Source organism: Neofelis nebulosa, chromosome X (genome assembly GCF_028018385.1).
Source record: "Neofelis nebulosa isolate mNeoNeb1 chromosome X, mNeoNeb1.pri, whole genome shotgun sequence".
In the NCBI taxonomy this organism is placed as follows: domain Eukaryota; kingdom Metazoa; phylum Chordata; class Mammalia; order Carnivora; family Felidae; genus Neofelis; species Neofelis nebulosa.
Genome location: NC_080800.1, coordinates 7,056,885 through 7,076,818, shown reverse-complemented (window position 1 = coordinate 7,076,818; position 19,934 = coordinate 7,056,885). Strand labels below are relative to the sequence as shown.

The following is a 19,934-nucleotide window of genomic DNA, read 5'->3' as shown; positions in this document are numbered from 1 at the left end:
GGTTGCATAACATCAATGTAGTAAATGTCACTGAATGGCACACATTCAAATGGGAAATTTTATGTTGTCTGGATCTTACCACAAATAAATCTTTACAACCTCATTGAAGGGCGGGGGGCGGGGGGCAAGTAATTTGGAGTAACCTCAGAGACAAAGAACAGCCACTGAGGCCCTCTGGATAGAGACCTACAAGCCTGTGAGTCCTAAGGGGAGGAGGTGGAACTGAGAACCAGACAGCGGGCCAGTCCTCACAGTCATCCTGTAGGGAGCTCAGCGTTGGTGGGCCTGGCATTCCCCAACAGTTTTCTTCACACACAATGATTTCAAAGTTCTAATATAAAAATGCCAACAAAGGAAAAGGAGCAAAGGCGAAACCTGCCATTAGGCTGCCTTATCCTGGCCCCAAACAACGTGCCTGTATTTGGCACGTCTACTGTCCAAAGTTTCTAAAAATGAATGACGCTGAATGGATGGTGGCCTTGAGGTAGGCAGGTATAGAAGGAACGCATCAACTCAGCCAGGACCCTACTGGGTCATCAGGGAGGACTCTGCGGGCCCTACACCTCACTCCTCTCTGTGGCAAGGGTGGGGCAGAGTAAGAGAGAGAGAGAGAGAGAGAGAGAGAGAGAGAGAGAGAGAGAACCCTAAGCAGGCTCCACATTTAGCACAGGGCTTGATCCCATGTCCCTGGGATCATGACTTGAGCCAAGATCAAGAGCGGGACGCTCAACCCCGACTGAGCTACCCAGGAGTCCCAGGGATGTGCATATATTTCTAACCTGAGTTAATCACTCAGGTTTGATTAAGACATTTGGCTTCACCCACTAATGGTAGGAAAGCCAACTTAATATGGATCAAATAGAGTGCCACGCTAGGTCCCATTAGAAGAAATAGGAACTGGGGCGCCTGGGTGGCTCAGTTGGTTGGGCAACGGACTTTGGCTCAGGTCATAACCTCACAGTTTGTGGGTTCGAGCCCTGCATCCAGCTCTGTGCTGATAGCTCAGAGCCTGGAGCCAGAGGTAGATTCTGTGTCTACCTCTCTCTCTGCCCCCCTCCAACTTGTGCTCTCTCTCTAACATAAATAGACATTAAAAATAAATAAATAAATAAATAAAAATAAGAAATAGGAACTTCGTTCTTGAGTCAAGATGGAAGGCACCTTAACTAGGCAACCAACCAGAAAAGTCGACAAAAATTAACAGGCAGCAAAGATGATCTCCAAAGGAGGAAGAGCAGACTTTGCCAATGCCTTTGTCAAAATGAACAGCGTTAACGTAAGGAGTATTTAAATGTGTATGGCTGAGTGGGTACTTTCCCAGACCATCTCAGCCCTCAGACACAGCCTAGAGAATAGAAGCAGGCTGGGAGAACTGAAAGGAGATGGGTCTTGGTATGCTTAGATGGATTTCCGGACAAAGAAAAAAAAAACACTGATGAATACCTTTATGTGCAAATTCAACCAAGGTCAAGCGACAAGGGTCTGAGCTCTGAAGAGAGCGGCCAACTGGCCGGGAGAGACAAGAGGATAAAAGAGCAGGGGGTTTCTGCATCTGGGCCGCTATGGAGGTCTCTCCATCAGGGAAAGGCACGCAGCAGCCTCCGGGCTGGTTGTAGCAGTTCTGGCGGCCACCAGGGGGCGCGCGCCCAGCACGCAGGCGCAGCTAGACGCGGGGGGGGGGGGGGGCGGGCGGAGGGTCTCTCCGGAAGAGCACCGGAAGTCATGTGACTGCCAGTTCCGGCTCCTCTCCCTGCCCGGAACTCAGAACTGCGGGCCGTCGGCTTCCCTTCCCCTCCCCACCCCTGGGCCCCCGCCCCCGCCCCGTCGGCACGCCTCTTCTGTCCTGGCTCTGGCTCTCCCGTCTTTCCTCTCCGGTCCCAAGTCCTATAACCCGCACACGCCGCCCCGCCATGTCCCTTTCAAATAACGTGAAGTCACCAGACGAAGCCAGCATGGAAGAAAGTCTGCAATCGCTCGCTTGTCCTCACTCTGCGTTCCCTAAAAAGCCATGTGGCTACAAATGCAGGGAGGAACTGGAGTTACAACCCACCAGCACCGTCCCGTTCCCCCCCCCTCCTCCCCCCCCCACCCCGGGGCTCAGGGTTTTTTCTGCCACGCCCTTTCTCCTCTCCAGGACGGAAGACAGAGGCCAAGTGTGTAAGCACTACAGGCACAAAACCCACCGCCCAGGAAGGAAGCTATGCCCAGTGCCGGCTCTGCAGATGCTGGCTCCACCCTGGAAAACGTCCAAGCTGGAGTGTCCCCTTGTTATCCCAGCGCGGGCTGCATAATTACCCAGCAGAGCAGCCCAAAATGGAAAGCTTCAATTGCCCCTTAGCTAATTGAGGGCCAGGAAAAGCAAAGGTCTTCTTCCCTAAAGCAACAAATGAGGAATAGACTTTGGCTGGCTAATCTCTCTTACTTTAAAATCTATTTGTAAGAAGCTTGTTTAGTAAATGAAAAATCAGGGGCGCCTGTATGGCTCGGTAAGTTAAGCTGACTCTTGATCTCAGCTCAGGTCATGAGCTCATGGTTCTGAGTTCCAGCCCCATGTTGGGCTCTGTACTGACTGCACACAGCCTGCCTGGAATTATGTCTCTCCCTCTCTCTGCCCCTCCCCTGCTCGCTCACGTGTGCTCTTTTCTCTCTCTCAAAATAAGTAAACTTAAAAAGAAAAATACATGAAAAATCAGTCTTTGCACTAACCAACCTCTGTAAGCCAAGTCACCTCTCAGGGAAGGTGTACAGGAAGGTGCCCTCAGGTGGGTTTAGCTTGTTTATGAATTTTATATTCAAGCACATTTTCCCTAAAGAGCTCAACTGCATACAGATTCAATTTTACAGTTGTTGGGATTCAGAATACCTTCTCCTCCTCCTCCTCCTTCCTCATCTGCCCCAACAAGATATAGGTCTGCAGGTCAGTGCCAGCCCATTGGCACTCGCTCCTAAAGGCGGGGGTGGAAATGACTGGAAGGCAGCTATGTAGACAGAACCTGCCAGCACCCACAGCCATGGTGTTCCACCCCTAGATCCCCTTTCATCACCTTTGGTCTCCAGAGCCTCCCAGAACACAGTACTCACTGAACACTCAAATCGGAGAACAATAATTGCCTATAGCATAGCTTAGCTTTCTTACAAGCTTTAAAATATGATATTGGAGGGGCGCCGGGTGGCTCAGTCAGTTAAGCATCTGACTTCGGCTCAGGTCATGATCTCAAGGTCCGTGGGTTCATTGGGTTCTGTGCTGACAGCTCAGAGCCTGGAGCCTGCTTCGGTTTCTGTGTCTCCCTCTCTCCCCCTCCCCTGCTTGTACTCTCTCTGTCTCAAAAATAAATAAATAAACATTTAAAAAACACGATACTGGAAAACAAGTCCACACTACCAAATTTATTTTGAGACATTTATGTCTTGATTCTCAATGTTATGCCAGGACAGAAAGACAAGTCCATTTCACTTACTATCGTATAAACTAAAATCCTAAATGACATTTAGCATACAGAATGTACCAACATGGAATCCTTATCCACCATAATCAAGGACTGAACCAAGGATAGGCTGGTACCTATCCATTCATCTGCCAATCCATCCTATTTATCCACCTACCTATGCATTTATCTACCCACCACCCACCCATGTCTCCACTCATCCACCTGACAACTGGTCCAGCCACCTGTCAGTCACTGTGCTCCACAGGTCCCCTCCCCAAGCTGAGCATGAACACCCAGCTGCCATTTGCTAAGCAGATGTCCTGAGGCAGGCTTGTGGCTTCCAGGAACAGTCTCATAGTAAGCATCAAGGCCCTGCGGGAGAAACGAGCTTGGCTTGTTCAAGGGATAGGAAGGTGACAATGAGTCCTGAGCCTGGATGGGAGAGGAGTGATGAAGGGTGCCCCCCCTCCTCCCCCCACAAAAGGATGGGCATACAGGGCCTTCCAGGTCATAGTCAGGAGTTTGCATTTTATTCCAAGTGCAACTAGAAGCCATTGAATGGTTTGGGCCTTGGGACAGTTGTAATCTATCTTCCAAAACCAGTGAGGAGGCAGCTGCTGTGGTCCAGGCTGGAGATGACGAAAGCTTGCACGAAGGCGGGATCGTGATCCCAGAGAGCAGTGTGTTGCGTGAGGAAGGTGGGCCTTGGCTTGGGCAGCAAGGTGACCAGGGGAGCTGTGGCTCAGATCCGAGCCCCGGCAAGGAGGGTACTGAGGGGCAAAAACAGGATTTTGACCTCCACCCCGTTCAAAGGCACTACCAGCCATCCAGGCAAGGAGACCAGCAGGCAGCAAGGGGGTGACTCCATGAGAACTGGGAAGGGTGGGGTGCAAACACACCCACCAAGTGAGCATCAGTCCGCACCTCAGCGGGGAATGCCTCTGTGCTGCCGTTCACTTGGAAGGGCAACTCTTCAAAGTGGGATCAGTGCACCAGAAGGTGCCTGCAGTGGTTACGGGCCACCAAAAAGCCCTCCAGAGAGGTTCTGCCAAATTCCTCTCTCTTCACCAGCCACACTCAAGGATGGCAGCCTCCCTCTTTCTTTTATTTTAAATCCTCCCGCAACGGGGCGCCCGAGTGGCTCAGTCCGTCGAACACCGGACTTTTGATTTCAGCCCTGGTCATGATCTCATGGATAGTGAGTTTGAGCTCCACATCGGGCTCAGCACTGATGGCTCGGAGCCTGCTTGGGATTCTCTCTCTTTTTCTCCCTCTGCCCCTCCCTTGCTCTTGCTCTCCCCCACTTCAAAATAAAGAAAGAAAGAAAGAAGCAGGTAAATAAACAAAAATTTAAAAAATTTTAAATGCTCCCCTATCAGGTGTGGCCTCAGCCACTCAGTGATGGGGTGACACTTCCTGAGAGGGCCGATGTAGCAGACAGCACTGGTTTAAGGTATAAGGCAGAAACGACATTCCTCCCAGTGTTAGGGACTCACTGTATCCCCCTAAAATTTATACGCTTGTGTCCTCACCCCCAGGACCTCAGAATGTGACTATTTGGATGGAGGGTTATTGAAGAGGTAAGTAAGGTAAAATGAAGTCATCAGAGGGGACCCTGATCCAGCCTGATGCCTTATAAGAGATCACGACACAGACACGTGGAGAGAAGACCACGTGAGGATGCGGGGAGGAGGTGGCTGTCTGCAAGTCATGAAAAAAGCCTTGGGGGAAATGAGGCTGACATCTTGAACTTGGACTTCTGGCCTCCAGAAGAGTGAGAAGACAAATTTTTTTTTTTTTTGTGGATGCTACCCAGTCTCTGGTATTTTGTTACGATAGCCGGAATAAGCTACTGCATCCGACTTACGAGGGACCCCAAGTCAGCGGGGGAGCAGCTTTGCAGGAAGCAGACTTGTGCTGGCCAGAATGACGGGGCTTGGAGAGCTGGTACAAAACCTCAGAGAACAGAAGCCAGGAGACTGAGGGTCGGGTGTGGGCAGGGGACGCTGCCCACCACAGGGAAAGCTGGTACTAAGTGCACGCGATTGGATTTGCTCTCATGGGAGTGGGCTGATTTTAGCTCAAACCCCCCGTCTTCCCCAGGACTCATCCAGAAGTCACCCCCATCCTCTTTCCTCCAAGATTCTGAAGCACCACGTAACTTTTCACCAAAATTATACTTTATGTGTCACCTCTTCAGTGGTTAAGTATGGGTGTCTGTCCTTCCCTCCTATACTGTGAGGTCCTTCGGGAGCAGAACCTTTGTCCTATTTATCTTTATATAGAACAGAACCTTGACCCTCACAAAAATGTTCTCTATGTGGTTTACGTAAACAAGTAACTCTTATCTTGATGCCCTACTGTTGTCTCAACAGAATACAATGAAAACCATTCATTATCCTGCCCCATTATCAGATCAGTAATTTTTAAGATTTTATTTCTAAGCAATCTCTACGCCCAGTGTGGGGCTCAAACTCACAACCCCGAGATCAAAAGTCCCATGCTATACTGACTGAGCCAGCCAGGCACCCCAGTAATTCATATTTTTTATAGACACACTTATATTGTTTTAAATTCATGCAGGGCACCTGGTGGCTCAGTTGGTTGAGTGTCTGACTTCGGTTCAGGTCATGATGTCACAGTTTGTGAACCCGAGCCCCACGTTGGGCTCTGTGCTGACAGCTCAGAGCCTGGACCCTGCTTCGGATTCTGTGTCTCCCTCTCTCCCTCTGCCCCTTCCCCACTTGTGCTGTTTCTCTGTCTCTCAAAAATAAATAAAACATTTAAAAAATTTATGCAAAACATTAGGTATCTTAAAATCTTTGTATTATAGGATTTTATTTTTGGTGAGCAAAAGACAGTCCTTAACCTGAGTTTTCATTTCTTTTATTCCCAGATTTAATGTTTTAAGTACATTATTTCTTACTGATATTTCGAAAAACAAACATTCTCTGAAAAAAACTGGGAATGGCTTTTCAATGCTCCTATTCTAGAATTTCATTGAGTCCTGCCACTCTTTGAAAGTGCACACAATTCTGAAAATTGCTGGGTCTGTAGCTCAAAAGCAGAAAGCTTCTGGAACTAATTTCTTCAGGGTGGTTACACAGTCCGCTAGAAGACACAGCCATGATAAATGAAGCATATGGTCCCTCCCCCTGTTCCTCTTGACCCTTTCACTATTGATAGTGCCATTTACCACACACACACACACACACACACTGTACATTAGAGCTATTCATTAGGACTCTGTTCACCGCAGGGGCGCTAACTCTAACCACCACACAAACCCTCTGCAGGATCAGTGAAATACATACATGGCAGGAGCACAGGGGTGAAACCAGAGCTCGCACATGCAGGGTGCACCGAGCGCTCTCACAACTGCAACACAGCCTAGAAGTGGGCTTGGAAGAAAGAGTACAGCTGGTGCTGGGCACGCGACTTACCCAGAATGTATAGTAATAAAGCTGTGATTGTGTTTCTCAGAAACTGCTCGATTCCGTAGGTGTATTATTCAGCGGCCATTCCTTCTTACCCAGGGATTCTTGGTTTTAGCCATGCAGATAGTTACACAGACTTCCTACACAAAATACCACTCATGTCCCCTCAGAGCCACGTAAAGATTGGATACTCTGCTGTAAGGCTAACAGCACTCGAGTTTAAAGCCAAATGAAATAAAACCCCAGTATAGAAGGCTCTCAAAAGCAAACATTTAAATTGGTTATTTCTGCAACAGAACCCTGAATTTTGAGGTTAAGTGTTTAAATTTGAATATCACACCAATCACCAGAGATTCTCAAAGCATTAGAAAGATCTGTATTCAGTGACCCAATTGTGTAGTTTTAATTCCACTGTTCTATCAACCCTCTTTTTTTTTTTTAATGTTTTATTTTTGAGAGAGTGTGCATGGGGGAGGGGCAGAGAGAGAGGGACAGAGGATCTGAAGCGAGCTCTGAGCTGACAGCAGCGAGCCTGATGTGGGGGTTGAACTCACGAACCGTGAGATCCTGACCTGAGCTAAAGGTGGACGCTCAACCGACTGAGCCACCCAGGTGCCCCTATCAGCCCTCTCAAAATAAGCTGATACCACAGGTCCTACAGTATTCTAAGCTTCCATCTCCCTCCCTCCTCGTGCATATCAAGGGCGAGATGACACTATTGATTCATTTACTTAATCAGTCTAAATTCTATCCTCACTACAGTTAAACAGCTACACTGGCCACATTTGAGAACTACGGCACACAACGTGCTAATAACACTGCTACCATCCACCAGTCCTTCAGATCCTCTTGAGGAGCCAACGGACTTGATTTCTATTTTTGAGCTCGAAATAAGCCCGATTTAGAAAGGCTGGCTCCAGGGGCGCCTGGATGGCGCAGTTGGTTAAGCGTCCGACTTCAGCCAGGTCACGATCTCGCGGTCCGTGAGTTCGAGCCCCGCGTCAGGCTCTGGGCTGATGGCTCGGAGCCTGGAGCCTGTTTCCGATTCTGTGTCTCCCTCTCTCTCTGCCCCTCCCCCGTTCATGCTCTGTCTCTCTCTGTCCCAAAATAAATAAAAAACGTTGAAAAAAAAAAAAAAAAAAAAAAAAAAAAAAAAAGAAAGAAAGAAAGGCTGGCTCCATTCCTTTCTGACAATCTTCGCAGGCAACTCCAATTTGGAGACCACGCCCCGGCAGCCCAGCTGTGTACTAGATCATTAAAGCATCCTTTCAACGAGCATTCTGGATAAAGCATTTCATTCAAGCACATTATACTGGATTTCTCATTCTGTGAACATAAAGAACCGTACTGTACAGAAAACACAGCAGCCATTTTAAGAACCAAAAAAAAAAAAAAAAAAAAGAAGCCATGATGGCATCAGAAGACATCTTCGCCCTTGAGACGCTTCTGCTGGAGGCGGCGCAGGGCTACAGGCTCTGCTCAAACGGCACCACGTCTGCAGCGGGGACGCTGAGGTGCTGGAAACTGCATCCAGTTAGCAGCCATGCTGGGTTTGGCAAAAAAACCACCAGAGGCCCAATCACGTGAACCAAGCATTCACCCACCATCGAGAAGGCCACCTCCAAGATGTCTTCTTAGCAACCCCAAATCCAGAATTCACCCACCTCGGATTAGGGCATCCCTCCTCGGCCCGGACGGTGGCAGAAAGTTGCCTGTGCTCACCAGCGTCCCCCACTTGCTGTTGTGGTTCGATGGCAGCTTCCTGCCAAGAGCAGCACAGTGAGACACCGAATCATCAAGCTGCCTTCCTCAAGACATCTATTATTATGAACCCCCTCATTGTGGGTTTGCCCCGCAAGCCTGTGCCGCGGAGGCGAGGACACAGCCTGCCGCCTTGTAATGACACTCAGCCACAGGGCTCACAAGCTCCGCTCTCCAAACTGTTGTTTTTTAGTGTTTATTTATTTTTGAGAGAGAGAGAGAGAGACAGAGACAGAGACAGAGAGAGAGAGAGCTGGGGAGGGGCTGAGAGAGAGGGAGACAGGATCCGAAGCAGGCTCTGCATGGACAGCACACAGCCTGACACAGGGCTTGAACCCATGGACCGTGAGATGGTGACCTGAGCCGAAATCAAGAGACAGACGCTTGGGGCACCTGGGTGGTTCAGTTGGTTAAGCGTCTGACATTGCCTCAGGTCATGGTCTCACCGTCCTTGAGTTCGAGCCCCGTGTCAGACTGTGCTGACAGCTTGGACCCGGCTTCAGATTCTGTCTGTCTGTCTCTCTCTCCCCTTCCCCGCTTGCACTGTGTCTCTCAAAAATGAATAAACTTTAAAAAAAAAAAAGGCGCTCAACCGACTAAGGCTAGGCACCCCCTGAATATTGTGTATTGAACCTACTACTGGTTCTTTTCTAAAAAAAATTTTTTTTAATGTTTATTTATATTTTGAGAGAGAGAGAGAGAGAAAGAGGCGAGATGACACTGGAATGTTTTCTTTAAATTTCCTAGAAAGCTTGAAGTCAACTTTCAGCATTAGGACTCTTACCTTATAGAAGCGCCTGGGTGGCTCAGTTAAAGCGTCTCTTGGTTTCAGCTCGGGTCACGATCTCACAGTTTGTGAGTCTGCGACCCGCACTGGGCTCTGTGCTGACAGCATGGAGTCTGCTTGGGATTCTCCCCCCGCCCCTCCCCTGCTCATTCACTCGCTCTCTCTCTCAAAATAAACTTAAAAAAATTCTTTTTAATAAAAAAAATAAAAAGAATTCTCACCTTATAAAAAGTGCAACAGTTTAATGCATTGCATGTTTAATTACATTTGTTCTGGAGGAATCCAAACATATTTGAAAAAAAATACTACAAGGAACAAATATTAAAAATTTTAAAGGCCTCAGCATTTGAAGAGTGGCTATCGTGTATCATACACTGTCTTCACCCCTTTTCATTTCAGAGAACTGACCATTTTCTAGGCTCCCCCCCCAAATTCTTTACATGGTGTTAAGGTTGGGGCAAGCTAATTATGAGGAAAGACAGCCGAAGCAAGTGACGATGGGGAGTCCGGGGACTCAGGACAGGCACACGGATACGGAGTTAAATTGTCATGGATGTACCTGTTTAGTCCCCAGGTACCTTTCACACAAGTTGACACGAGAAGAGCCGGTGCACACAAACGATGCCCAAACGGCGGGACACAAGCGACACGGACATTGGGCCATCGTATTTTCAGGGCATCCTATATGTGCCTTAAGACAGCAGCCCGGGGCAGCTCTTCCTTGGTTGGGGCACAAACCTTACCTGTTTGTAGGGGTCTGTGGATGGTGAGGAACGGGACCTTCCATGAACGTACTGTGGCCTCTCGTGTTGATCCAGACCTGTGTCCAAGATGTCATCTGCTGAGTGATACCGCCCAGAACTCCTGGCTTCTAGAGTATTTCTCTGTTCCCTCCAAGAGGCTTGATACTCAGCAAAGGTTCCAAGTCTCTGAGGCGGTTCTGGTTTTCCCATGTTCGCCGTTTTTCCGTGACTGCTGGGGTTCTCTCCAAAGGAGGTCGTGTGGGCCCTGTTCTGGAACGAAGGCTCTGCACCCTCGTACCCGTGGCCCGCTGTCCGCGGCCTCTCCAGCTTCTCCTTCGGGAATCCACAGAGTGCTTGCCTCTGCCCAGGTCTCTGGTGAATGGGTCTGCTGCTTTCCTCAAAAAACTTGCACCTGTCGGCGAATGTGCCCACAGTGTCCTCGGACGCACCCGGGTGCCGGTGGGGGCGATTGGGCCCTGCGAGCCCCACCTCGTTCATTTTCTCGGGTTCAGAGTACGATTTCAGCTTCTGTTGCACCGTGAACCGTTTCCGGCCCCCAATGCGGGGAACGTGCGGCAGGCCCCCTCCAGACGGGGACGGCTTGGGCAGGCCCCCCTCCCAGAAGTGGGGGGCGGCATCCAGATGTGTGCTGTGCTCCTCAGTCCGTGGCTCTGCTGACCCCGCGGGACGATCGGCCGGGCTGGGCTCCAAGTCGCGGTGCTTAAAGGACGTGGCCCTCAGGACCCGGGCTTGGGCCTCCTTCAGGTGGTCTTTATAGGTGCCCCGGAAGGAACCTTCTGGGGAGGCGCCGGGGACGCCTCCCGGCTCCACCTGCCAGCCGCCGGCCTCCCGAGCCGCCTCGTCGGCCCCAGCCAGCGCCACCGTGCTTCTGCTCTTCTGCAGGTTGGCTCGGCGCATCTGGACCTCGTTCCTCAGGGTGGTGGCGAAGCGGTCGCTTCTCCGGGTGGCTCTGCCCACCTGGCCATCGAACGGCGGCGGCCTTTCGGCACCAGCTCCCGGGCCGTCGTCGGGCGGGCGCGCCCCCTCCCGGGCCAGTGAGTGCAGCATAGGTGTCTTCTGAGGGGAGATCTTGCTGCTTTCTCCTGCAGCCCACAGGAAGCCGTCGGCGGCTTCCTTCCCCGCGGCTCCTGCCCGGTGGGCGGCTGTCTGTGGCTCCTCGCTTCCCATGGGGTGGCCCTTGGCTGCCTGGTCGCTCTCACGGGTGTGCGGGGCCTCCTCCTCGTGCTGGCGGATGTGACCCCAGGGCCCGTGGCCCATCGGGTGCTCAGTGGGGAGTTCGTGGGCTTCTGCGGCCCTGTCAGACTGCCAATATTCCTCGTGGGGCTGTCCCGCCTGGGCGCTTGCCTGTGGGCACTGTCTGCTGGTCACACAGTAGTAGCGGCTCTGCCCACCGCTGTCGCCCTTCTGCTCAGTGGCACCGGGCCACCTGAGCCGAGTGGGGCCGTTGTCCTGGACACAGTGGGCAGAAGGCTCCTGGCGGCCGCCAGGGACAGCCACACAGTGCTGCTCCCTCAGTGACGAGGCGGCCCTGGGGCCGTCGTGACAGAAGGGACTCTCGTCACTGTACTGGCGCGGGTGCTGGCAGCCAAAGGCCTGCGGGAAACGCACGTCCGTGCTGGACAGGGAGGCCTGAAGCCGGCCAGGGGCCCCCGGGAGGCCGCCCGGCCTGTGGTCAGGGGTCGGCACCCCACCGTCCAGGGGGACGTGGGGCGCAGGGCCCGAGCTCCCGACTCTCTTCCCATTGCCGGGCCGTGCCGGCCTCCACTGCTGACTGGCGGGCTCTGGTCTCCAGTCACTGCGGGGCTGGTCCCGGGGTGGGCCTGGAAAGTGCTGCACACTGGCGGTGTCTGAGAGTGGAGGGCCCTGGGCCTTCTCGTGGCTCTTGGTGGCAGCGAAGCTGTCACTGCGGAGAGGGGGAGGTGGTGGAGGAGGGGAGGAAGGTGCTTTTCTCTTATCGGGGACATACCAAACCGGTCCCAAATTTGATTTCCCAGGGGTGGCCAGCTTGGTCTCAGGACTGTCCTCTGGCCTGGGGCTTCTGCTGCCGTCACGGGGGGCCCGGGGTGGCAAGTACCCGAGCCTGTCCTCCAGGCCCTGGGGGTCACTGGCAGCCTGGCCCTGCCGGCCGCCCGGCCTGGAGGCCTCCCCCAGGCCCACGTTGTAGAGGATGTTCTCTGCAGAGGACACATCAGCCTTGGGCAAGGTGTGGTCGGGCGTGCTGGAGCTGGTGGAGAATGAGCCGTAAGCTGAGTCCCGCTTGCTCGGGCCGCCCAGGTGGTCGATGCTGCCATTGGACCTGGAGGCGGAGAGGCGTCCGGAGGGGTAGGGCTGGGAAGGGTGGTCCAGGCTGTCGACGCTCCCCAGGGAACTAAAGTGGTCAGAGGTACGCTGCAGATTCGTGTGCTCCCACGTGCCAGACAGGTCATGGGAGGAAGAACTAGGAGGGAAGAACCAGAGAGAAGAGTTTGCTTTTGAAGCGAGCAATAGTAAAGGGGACAAATGAGGAGAGCAGGACCAAGAACACAGCTGGCCCCACACAGAAACATCCAGATGCCGGGGCGCCCGGGTGGCTCAGTGGGTTAAGCGTTCAACTTCGGCTCGGGTCATGATCTCATGGCTCGTGAGTTTGAGCTGCGCGTCGGGCTCTGTGCTGACAGCTCAGAGCCTGGATGGAGCCTGCTTTGGATTCTATGTCTCCCTCTCTCTCTGTCCCTCCTCTGCTCGCATTCTGTGTCTCTCTCTCTCTCTCTCTCTCTCTCTCTCTCAAAAATAAATTAACATTAAAGACATTTTTTAAAAAAGATTATTCTGTGACCCGTGAAAATGACAGGAAATTCACATCGCAGCACTCACAGATAAGCTGTGATTGGAACACAATTATGGCCATTTGTTTACACACTGTTTGTGAATACTTCTGAGCTACAACGGCAGAGCTGGGTACCTGCAACCGACAGAGACCCACGAAGACTAAAATATTTCCTACCTGCCCCCTCAAAGAACAAGACTGTGGACCCCGGGGTTTAGCGTATAAAAGGATTCTTCTTATGGATTACTAAAACCGAAGAAGCAATCAAATGACAGTAATTTTCTCTTTTCTTTTTAAAATTTTTTTACGTTTATTTATTTATTTTGAGAGAGAGAGAGAGAGCAGGGGAGGGGCAGGGAGAGAGGGAGAGAGGGAGAATCCCAAACAGGCTCTGAGCTGTCAGCGCACAGCCCGATGTGGGGCTCGAACTCACGAACAGTGAGACCAGGACAAGTTGGATGCTTAACCGAGTGAGCCGCCCCAGTGCCCCAAATAACGATAATTTTCAAATTAAAAGGGGAAATCCAGAGATAGCGTTACTTTTCCACACCCAAATATTAAAGTACCAAGAGCTCCTCTTAACTCTCAGTTAATGGAATATTTGATAAAGGACCCAAGCCACAGGCTTTCTTAGCAAAACAAACACTGCCGTGCTCAGGGGACTCATTAACTTGACAGAGTTCACTGGAGCTGTACCCGAATGCCAAAAATACTGGTTCTGAAGCAGGATGGGGCCTAAGACAGGGAAATACAAAATCAGGTTAGTTGCTACAAGCTGGGAGATATGTTTGTTAAGGAATCAGTTATCCTATGAGGTAGTGACCGTGTATGTAGGAGGCTACTGGCTCTCGATGGTAAAACTACTTATCCAAGCATGTTAAAAATGCTTCCGTGGGGAGCCTGGGTGACTCAGTCAGTTGAGCATCCCACTCTTGATTTTGGCTCAGATTATGATCTTACAGTTTCTGGTTTCGAGCCCCGTGTGGGGCTCTGAGCTGGCAGCGTGGAGCCTGCTTGCGATTCTCTGTCTCCCTAGCTCTCTACCTATTCCCCTACTCTCTCTCTCTCTCTCTCTCTCTCTCTCTCTCTCTCTCTCAAAAATAAACATTTAAAAAGAGAAAAACTGTTTTCATTAAAGTTCAACAAAGCTGGAACATTCAGGCTTCAAGGTAAGAAACAAAAAACAAGAAAAACTACCACAACCCTGGCGACTTTAGGTTTGGGGAGAACCAGATTGAATGGGAAAAATGTGTGATTAGGGCAAGGACACAGGAGACCGAACTGGCGAAATCACTCTTAAAACAAACACAAGGGTTGGGATGAGCACTGGATGTTGTATGGAAACCAATTTGACAATAAACTTCATATATTGAAAAAAAATAAATAAATAAAAATAAAATTGCAACCCACTCTCCAAAAAAAAACAAAAACAAAACACAAGGGGCGCCTGGGTGGCTCAGTGGGTTAAGCGTCCGACTCTTGATGTTGGCTCAGGTCACGGTCTCAGGGTTTGTGAGTTGGAGCCACAAGTCAGGCTCTGGGCTGACAGCACAGAGCCTCCCTGGGATTCTGTCTCTCCCTCTCTCTCTCTGCCCCTCCCCTGTTCTTGTGTGCTCTCTCTCTCTCTCTCTCTCTCTTTCTCTCTCTCAAAAAAAAAAAAAACAACAAACATTTAGAAAAGCACGTCACTGACCATTTATAAAACAAACAAATGAACAACAGAACCAACGAAAACACACAACAAGGGCTCCATCTACAAGTTCTGAGGATACGGCAGCTACCGGGGACAGTGACATTGTCCTGAAGGCAGGGGACCATTGGCTTGTATACCCTTTCCTAAAAGGACAGAGCAGTGCCCCTCTCAGACAGAACAGGAGGCGGTTCTCCTGCACCCTCTCCTCAGTGCCCTGGAGGTGATTTCTCTGTAACATTTGAGGTCTGGGCAGCTATAAATAGTGCCCAGCACCGTTCCCACATGCATGTGGGCAGCAAACGTGATTCTGTCATCAACAAACCACCAAATGGGCTTAATGGAAATCGTATTACTTTACGTCACTTTGATAATGAAAATAAAAGGCCCACTTTTCACTTAACTTTTACCACTCAGTTGAGAATCTGTGGTTTTTCAAAAATACTCTGGACTCCAAATACCATCATCTCTTGTCACTTTCAACAGGTCAATGCACTGAGATGTATTGCCTTCACAGAAGCACTTCAGAAGTTTGTAGCAGACCGGTGTTTACTAACGATCAAAAACTGATTTTGAGATGGTTACGTTAGCTCTACACACACAGGCACAAATGCCCTTCCATAACAGATACGCACGCACACTCACATACACAAACACATACATTCAAGCACACACGCGCATGCATGCAGTTACATACATGTGCACACGCCACACTTACAGATACACCTGTACATATACATACATATACACGCTCATACATGGGCTCGCACACACCCAAAGCCACCCTGCTTAAAAAATGTTAAGTTTACTTATTTATTTTGGTGGGGGGGGGGAGAGGGTGAGAGGGAGACAAGAGACAATCCCAAGCAGGCTCTGCACTGTCAGCGAGAAGCCCGAAGCTGGGCTTGAAGCATGAGATCGTGACCTGAGCCGAAGTCGGACGCTTAACCCACTGAGGCAGCCAGGCGCCTCCCCCCTCTCTAAAAAAATTTTTTAAGTTTATTTATTTATTTTGAGAGAGGGAGACAGAGCCATCATCCTTTTAATATGAGACTTGTGAGGACTCTGGCCACTCACCCAAGGTGGCCAGGAGAGGCCACCTGTGGTGCGGCCACACACCTGCCTGACACATTAGCCCTTCTGACCCTGAAATGTGGACTCCAGGTAGCCCAGAACTCCCCCTCCATCCACTGACCTACAACTCCCAGCATCTGGGTCTCCTGCTCAGTGGGAAAGCACCCCTGGGCCCCCGAGGCTGGATGGCACCCTGGCATGTGGGCTGTGAAGCCCTGATTTCCTCTATAAGGAGAGCCCTGGGGGCTGGGGAGAGGGTGTTGATGCTTAAGAGAACGGCCTGGGAGCCTCGCTGGAATACACTTGCCGAACTCTTAGGAAGAGCCTGTCTTCTTTTTCTTAAGATTTTTTAATGTTTATTTATTTTTGAGAGACAGAGAAAGACAGAGTGTGAGGGGGGAGGGGCAGCGAGAGACAGGGGGACAGAATCTCAAACAGGCTCCAGGCTCCGAGCTGTCAGCACAGAGCCCGACGTGGGGCTCGAACTCACAGACCGTGAGGTTATGACCTGAGCCCAAGTCAGAGGCTCAACAAACTAAGCCACCCAGGCACCCCGCTTCTGCCTTCTAATGTGCACATAAAAGTCTCAGAAGAAGGGTGGTTGCTGTAGGCACATGGGTGGACGGACAGCCCTCCCACTCAGCTCAGGACCACCGACCTGGCTGGCCCAAAGGGATTCAGCCCAAAAACGTAAGTCCCCAAGCTCCTGATTTATTAAAAAACATAAATGAGAAAGCACACTTGTTCATCCTTGCCCTTGGTGTTTTAGTTTTTGTTTTGTTTTCTTTTTTTTAATGTTAATTTTTTTTTTTTTTTTTTTTTTTGAGAGAGAGAGAGACATAGAGAGAGAGAGAGACAGAGACACAAAGTGTGGGCAGGGGCGGGGGGAGAGAGAGGGAGACACAGAATCCAAAGCAGGTTCCAGGCTCTGAGCTGTCAGCATAGAGCCTGACATGGGGTTTGCGAACCACGAGATCATGACCTGAGCCGAAGTCAGATGCTTAACCAACTGGGCCACCCAGGTGCCCCTAGTTTTTGTTTTCAAGGCTTGGACACCTACCTACCCAGTGAAGAATTTAGACATTTCTACTGGTAATGGTGTGTCAGCAGCTTTTCCTCATCAGAAAAAAAGCCTCTGACTGTTGATTTCGGCTCAGGTAATGATTGTACCGTTTGTGAGTTAGAGACCTGCATGGGGCTCTGCGCTGACAGTGCAGAACCTGCTTGGGATTCTCTCTCTCTTTCTCTGTCTCTGCTCCTCCACCACTGGCACGGTGTCTCTCTCTCTCTCTCAAAATAAATAAATTAAAAAAAAAAAGAGGGGTGCCTGGGTGGCTCAGTTGGTTAAGCATAGGACTTTGACTCAGGTCATGATCTTGCCGTTCATGAATTCAAGCCCCAAATCGGGCTCTATGCTGACTGCTCAGAGTCTGGAGCCTCCTTCAGATTCTGTGTCTCCCTCTCTCTCTCTGCCCCTCCTCTGCTCACTCTTTGTCTCTCTGTCTCAAAGACAGATAAATGTTAAAACAGAAAAGAAAAGGAAAGAAAAGAAAAAATCACGCTGAAGTCAAGAAAGGTGCTGTTGTGGCAGGGCTGGGAAGTCATGGACGTTGGTGGAATGTCGAACACCGTCCATCCCAGTGGGAAACAGTGCCTACCTGGGGTGGTGACGGCCGTGCCAGGAAGGACAGGAGCTGGCAGAGGGGAACGGAGATGCTGATGTGTCGGGGTGGCTATCAGAGAATTTGGTGGCATGCCAGGAGTGAGGCCTCCAGCTCAGTTCATTCTTCCTGAAAAAAACAAAAAAACAAAAAAAACGCAGACAACTCAGGAATTGCAAATAAAGGACAACCCTGTGCCAAGACGGGAGTGAGACACGGAAATATGTTACAGCTACTCCCGCATGACTGATAGCATTGCTTCCGGGGCTTTCCACGGTATCTGGATATGAAAAATTGTTAACTTTTATTAATGCAGAACCCATCCTAAGGCAGAGTGAGAGTCATGAGCTCCAAAACGTAAACTAAGCCTTATTCTTCAATTTTTGCTCTAAACAGGTGAATAAATCTTTTCCTCGCCTCAGCCATCAGTAGGACCCCGGAAGGACTCTTCTGTCTTTCCTGTTTCAGCATAGCTAGGCACACAGCCGTCAGCCTCCTTGAGGAGGAGAGATGCACTAGAGAGAAGTGCAGGGGGTCCCCAGCTCAGCCGGGTCACACACAGTTTAGACCACTTCCTTTTTTTTTAAAGTTTATTTATTTATTTTGAGAGAGAGACAGAGAGCAGGGGAGGGGCAGAGAGAGAGAGAGAGAGAGAGAGAGAATCCTGAGCAGGTTCTACACTGTGAGCACAAAGCCCATCGCAGGGCTCTAACTCCTGCACCGTGAAATCACGACCTGAGCCAAAATCAAGAGTCAGATGCTTAACCGACTGACCCCCAGGCGTCCCTGGATGACTTCTATTTACTCACTTCACTAAGTAAACGCAGGCATCTTGACATTAACTGAGACCAGCAGAGGCGCATTCATTCCTCTGAGCCTCTCAAGTGCCTGTGAAGTCAGCTAAGGGTCCCCATCGTGTGAATTCATGATGCCCTAGAACGACGGCTCTAGTCCGTTCAGCGAGGACTTGTGAACACAGTATGCAGTGTCTTCCTGGGCTCCTGCGCCCCTGTCCGCACCCTCCCATGGGTGGCTTATTCTTTTTTTGGCTACACTGCCTGGGAATGATAAGGGAGGTTCAGTCGCAAATCCCTACAGCTGCCATGTAAATGTTCACAGAGCATCCAAGAGAACGGTGGTGTGTGAGGAGAGCCACGCACCTGCTTCTCCCAGTCTCCATGTCTCCACGTCTCCAATTTGGGACAGAACTTGCTCACTGTGGCCAGTCTGCAGCTCAAGAGGCTCAAACTGAGCCTCTCTAGATGCTTGACAGAGAGCAGACATTCTTCCAGGCAGGCAAAGACATTAAAGGATATTAATGTTAAAAGCATATTAAAGAAACCCGGGGTGCTTGGGTGGCTCAGTCAGTTCAGCGTCTGATTCTTGACTTCGGCTCAGGTCATGATTCCAGCGTCATGAGATTGAGCCCCACGATGGGATCTGGGCTGGGTGTGGAGCCTGCTTGGGACTCTCTCTCCTCCTCTGCCCTTGCCCTGCTCGTGTGTTCTAACACACACACTCTCTCTCAAAACAGTAGTAAAGAGTATTAAAGAAATCTGAAAAGTATGTATAACTTAAACCTTCTGACAACTCACGGGGCGCCTGAGTGGCCGAGTCACTTAAGTGTCTGACTCTTGATTTTGGCGCAGGTCGTGACCTCACGGTTCCTGTGTTCCAGCCACGCTGACAGTGTGAAGCCTGCTTGGGATTCTCTCTCTCTCCCCCTCTCTCTCTGCGCCTCCCTCAAAAACAAATACATAAACGTTAAAATAAAAACGTTCTGACAACTCATAATTAAGGAGGAAAAGTAGATGGGTGGCAAAATGTGGAATGAGTTGACTTCAGGAGTTTCCCCATGAACAAGAGCAAAAAAACAGACAACTTCATCACACCACAGAAGTAAGGGGATTGCAATCCCAAAGTGTACCTCGTCGAGTTTCTCCAAATCCTCGTGAGGAAGGTTCTGGCTACGTGAGTCTCGTGTTCAGGTGGCATTTTCTGTGCTATCGCATCAAGGATGTGTTTCATCTTCCTTTATACTTAATTAATGAAGGAAATAAACTAGACAGAGTGGAGGCAAAGGAAACAAATAAAAAAAGGAAGCCTGAAAAAGAAAATGCCTTATAATCTATGGCAACATGTTCCAACCCAGCACATGGCAAGACTGGGGTATGTGCTGGCTGACTTGGGGGGGGGGGGGCGGCAGCAGGGCTCCAAGAGTGCACGCACTCCCTCCTTTTTAAAAAGACAATACAGGGGTGCCTGGGTGGCTCGGTCGGTTAAGCGGCCGACTTCGGCTCAGGTCATGATCTCACAGTCTGTGAGTTCGAGCCCCGCGTCGGGCTCTGTGCTGACAGCTCAGAGCCTGGAGCCTGCTTCGGATTCTGTGTCTCCCTCCCTCTCTCTCTCTCTCTCTCTCTCTGCCCCTCCCCTGCTCATGTTCTGTCTCTTGCTCTCTCAAAAACAGCTAAACATTAAAAAATAAAATAAAAAGATAACACATATAGATGCATGTCTATTTCAAGA

At 50.4% G+C, this 19,934-nt stretch overlaps 1 protein-coding gene across 4 annotated transcripts in view; it reads right to left on the bottom strand.

Annotated features, from left to right (window-relative positions):
* The window catches only part of SHROOM2 (shroom family member 2), a 159,381-nt gene that overhangs the window by 50,056 nt on the left and 89,391 nt on the right, over nucleotides 1-19,934 (bottom strand). For 2 of the 4 annotated variants that reach the window (XM_058713553.1, XM_058713554.1), the window contains exons 3-5: nucleotides 17,406-17,537; nucleotides 10,157-12,614; nucleotides 8,530-8,627 (exon numbers count right to left, since the gene is read on the bottom strand). In XM_058713553.1, the coding sequence (XP_058569536.1) occupies nucleotides 8,530-8,627; nucleotides 10,157-12,614; nucleotides 17,406-17,537 (2,688 nt within the window). Of the gene's footprint in view, nucleotides 1-6,742; nucleotides 7,232-8,529; nucleotides 8,628-10,156; nucleotides 12,615-17,405; nucleotides 17,538-19,934 lie in introns of those variants that run through there. The other 2 variants (XM_058713555.1, XM_058713556.1) reach the window with 2 other exon arrangements.